Source organism: Tupaia chinensis, unplaced genomic scaffold, assembly GCF_000334495.1.
Source record: "Tupaia chinensis unplaced genomic scaffold, TupChi_1.0 Scaffold000335_1, whole genome shotgun sequence".
Classification (NCBI taxonomy): domain Eukaryota; kingdom Metazoa; phylum Chordata; class Mammalia; order Scandentia; family Tupaiidae; genus Tupaia; species Tupaia belangeri.
In genome coordinates, this window is record NW_006159829.1 from 6,840,899 (window position 1) to 6,845,073 (window position 4,175).

Below are 4,175 nucleotides of genomic sequence, written 5' to 3' on the forward strand. Positions count from 1 at the left end.
ACTCTTCCCCGTTTGTTACCTGGTGACTGCCACTTACTCTTCGCTTTCTCAGAGAAAGGCTCCCAATCAGAATTTAGAACTGTCTTCTTAGGAACAATGACTTTCTCCTCAGACTTCTCACAGTGATTATCACATTACAGTGCGTTCAAATATTTATAGTTGTTTATATATTTGTATTTAAATATTTATGTTTGTTTCCTTCTAGCTAGTGAGCTTTCCAAGCACAAGATCTGTATCTTACTAATCTTTCTATTCAAAGCATCACCACAGTGCCTTATAACAAAATGGACATTTAATAAATGCTGGGTAAATGACCAAAGGAATGAATGCTTCCAATCAATCCTATTAATACGTCATCACAGCTTAGAGTGAAACGACCATGAACTTTTTAAGTCTGGATTCAGTCAAGATTAGTCATTTATCTCTCAGAGCCTCAGTTTCATCGTGTATATTAACTCTTGCTTTTGTGATTAGGATTAAAGGAGAAGTATAAGTAACAGACTAAATTCCATGCTTGATTTAGAGAGGCTTTAAATCAATGTGCGCCCCCTCTAGTTCTCTATTGGTTACGAGAAGTCACACTGTAACATCGCTCTCTCTGACTGCTCATAGCATCTCACAGGGTAAACATAAAAAAACAGAACAAAACATCATTGGGACTATAACTTTGTGTTGCATACGTACGTCATTAAAAAGCTGTATCTTGGGTTCCACATCTATTACCTGGAGATAATCACATTTTTTACACAGGGTTGGATTGGAGCTTGTAAATATCAACTGAAATCAAAACTAAATGCAGTGGAGATCAGCGGTTGGCATAATAGCTGTCACTGGACTCCCATGAAGTAGGCCACGGTCTGAGTCTTGGACCTGGCAACTTAAAACTCACGCCAGGCACGTGTGCGTGCATGCCCAAGATCCCGAGAGGAGAATGGAGGAGAAGGGATTGTGGTGTGACCATGCCCCCCTGGGGAATGATTTCTTACTTTCTGTCTTTCTCTGTCTTTCTAGTGAGCACATGCGCCCTATACCAAAAAAACAAACAAAAAACAAACAAAAAACAAAAAAAACCTAAATGCAGTGGTTCAGCATCTGGAACACAGTAGGCACTCAGTAAGTGTTAGATTTCACCTCTTTTCACCACAGAATGGATCCAACTATAAACATCACTAAGCCGAGCATATAGTTCAAATAAAATACACTTGTATCTGAAAGTCCAACACACTTGATTACTACAATAGACATAGGGACAAAACCAACAGGAAACTGTCAGAAGATTACATACGTGCCAGTGTTAAGAACATGTGATTGTGACCAGCAGATGGCATAATGGTTGTGTCACTGGACTCCCACCTAGTCAACTGCAGTTCAAGTCCTGAACCCTGTGGCTTAAAACACACACTGGGCGCATGTGTGTGTGTGCCCAAGATCCAGATCCTGAGAGGAGGATGGAGGAGAAGGGATTGAGGCATGGCCATCCCTCGGGTGAGGCAAAGAGGGGGGTGTGATTTCTTGTTTTCTGTTAGTCTCTCTCTTTCTGGTGAGTGCACATGTCCTATAGCAAAAATCTCTCTTAAAAAAAAAAAAAAAGAACATTGGGATCAGCAGTTATGTCTCTGGACTCCCATGTAGTCAACCGTGGTCCGAGTCCCGGACCTGGTGGCTTAAACTCATGCCGGGCGCGTGCCCAAGATCACAAGAGAATGGAGGAGAAGGGATTGCGGCATGGCCATCCCCCTGGGGGATGATTTCTCGCTTTCTGCTTCTCTGTCTCTCTCTACCTGGCGTGCACACACACCCTATAGCAAAAACCTCTCAAAAAAAAAAAAAAAAAAAACAAAAACATGTGCTTGGCAGTCATGCAGCCTGAGTTACTCTTTTCAGCTGTGCCATCACAAGCAAGTGACAGAATCACTGTTACCTCCTCTTTTAGTGCTAACACGAGCCTTATGGGGTTTTTGTTAAAGGGATGTGTCCACACGACCTGGATTGCAGGCTGCACACGACTTCTGAAACAGCGCCGGAAATACAACACCCTCTCTACAAATGCTGTAGGAGTGGAAACTTGCTTTGCCAGGATATTTACACTGGAAACAAATACTTGTGAATATTTATGTTATGTTTTTAAATAAAATGTGAAAATGATTTATAAAGAGAACAAATCTTTATGTTAACAGATCTGATTTGAAATTTCATCTTTCTACTTAATGGTTTTTTTTTTGCAAATTACTTAATTTTGTGCTTTTTTTCTTCATTCATTCATTGGACAGTGTTGCATATTTCATAAAATGGCTGGGACATGTACGGAGATACTATACATAGTCTTGTGTGGCATTGTATGCCAGTCACCAGGCCCGATAAATATTAAGAATGTGCTAGCTGCATCACACTGCAGGATACAAGCATAATGCCTGCACACAGCTTCAACTAAAGACCAGCTGAGAGCCACAGTTCAAAGAACACTTAAGTGATGTAAGGCATGTAAAGAAATCATTTGGAATGAACAAAAATGAAAACATTTAGATTACTATCTACCTTAGTACCACAGTTAATAAATAAGAGGACCTACGGATTAAAAACTTGACTAGCACTGTGAGTTCAAATGTGATTTTAGGTTTCATCAAAAGATCCACATACCCACATTTATTGATGCTTCATAATGATTCTAAAGGCAATACTTTGTTTTGTGTTATGTCTATCATGGTTGAGCATTAAGAATTTTAAACATAAAGCCAAAGGTTTTAGGCATTTAGGAAAACATGTTGAACCAAATAAACACTGCACATGTCGGTGAGCATCAAGGTGTGTGATCAGAAGAGGTGACTACAAAGCTGTTTCATCTCTGCTGACACACACTTACTTCTGGGTAAATACTTCTTTAGAAAACGAGTAAGAACCAACTTGTTATTCATAAGTAGGAGTATGAAGTTATTGGAAAACAAGGGCAAGGGTAGGGAATGGAAATGTTTTATGAACAGGGAACAAAACTTTCCGTACTTTCTTCCCCAAGCAGTGGCAATGCAGGCTATTTACGCATTTCCAATGTGGTTTTGGCCTCAGAACTAAACAGACATAGATATCTGAGGCCATTGTTCCCCCCAGAATATACTGAATACTCAAGTTACACTTTCATAATGAGCAAAACATTAATCCTTATTTTTCAAGACAGATTGCTTTAAATTTTGGTAAATTTGGGTGGGGTAATACATGTCAGTTGTTAGCATGGGCAGTACTTCTCCAATGAGAACAAAGCACACAACAGGGCCGGCCAAATTGCTCTCACTGGCTGAGGAGCATCATTCCCGGAGAAGACAAGGAGGGAGGCACGAGGGTCTGGTGTGGGGTCCGGCGACAAAGGCCGCTTACCTCTGGGCTGGGGTGCTATAGCTATTATCGTAGGAGTCATAACTCTGATCATCATAAGCAGTACCATAGCCATCGTCATAGTCCTAAAATATAAAGGGAGAAGTACAAAACATTCAGACAAGTTTCTGGAAAGAAAGAAGCAAACTGGTTTCAGTCCATTTTCATTAATCAGCCAGCATTTAACTAATCTGTCTAACAGTATAAAGAAGACCATAGGGATTACTTCAGTGGAAGCGGGTGAGTAAAAAGCTGCACCTATCTTCTCTACAAAAGCAATGAGAAATTGGCAAAATGGTCAGAATCACTATTTCAAAAACTCCTGTAAACTAACCAAAGGACTAGAGAGATCTAGGAAGAATTTACTTTTTATATAATGGCTGAATCCTGTTCCTAAGAATAGTGAGTTTTGTGCCACTTTAACTTGTCCTGTTCCCATTCCTCACTCTCACCCCCAGCTCCGTAGGATCCTTGAAAACCAACAGCCACAGTCGTCAGCAGCTTACAGGCCCCCGGAGTGGGCAGAACAGGGATAAAGCTTTTTCTAGCCTCCATTCCGAGAAATGTCTCTGTTTGACCAGACTCGGAGGTTGCTTAGTACAAAAAGCCCTTTCCCGGGAACCAGCAGTTAGCGTAATGGCTATGTCGCTGGACTCCCACGTAGTCAACCGCGGTTCGTGTCCCGGACCCGGTGGCTTAAAACTCACGCCGGGCGCGTGTGCGTGCGTGCCCAAGATCCTGAGAGGAGAATGGAGGAGAAGGGATTGCAGCGTGACCATCCCCCCTGGGGGGTGATTTCTCGCTTTCTGTCT

At 41.6% G+C, this 4,175-nt stretch overlaps 1 protein-coding gene across 1 annotated transcript in view; it reads right to left on the minus strand.

The window, feature by feature from the left end:
- The window catches only part of KHDRBS3 (KH RNA binding domain containing, signal transduction associated 3), a 211,333-nt gene that overhangs the window by 33,642 nt on the left and 173,516 nt on the right, over positions 1–4,175 (minus strand). The window contains exon 10 of the mRNA XM_027773279.1: positions 3,367–3,449. Coding sequence (XP_027629080.1) covers positions 3,367–3,449 — 83 coding nt within the window. The remainder of the gene's footprint in view (positions 1–3,366; positions 3,450–4,175) is intronic.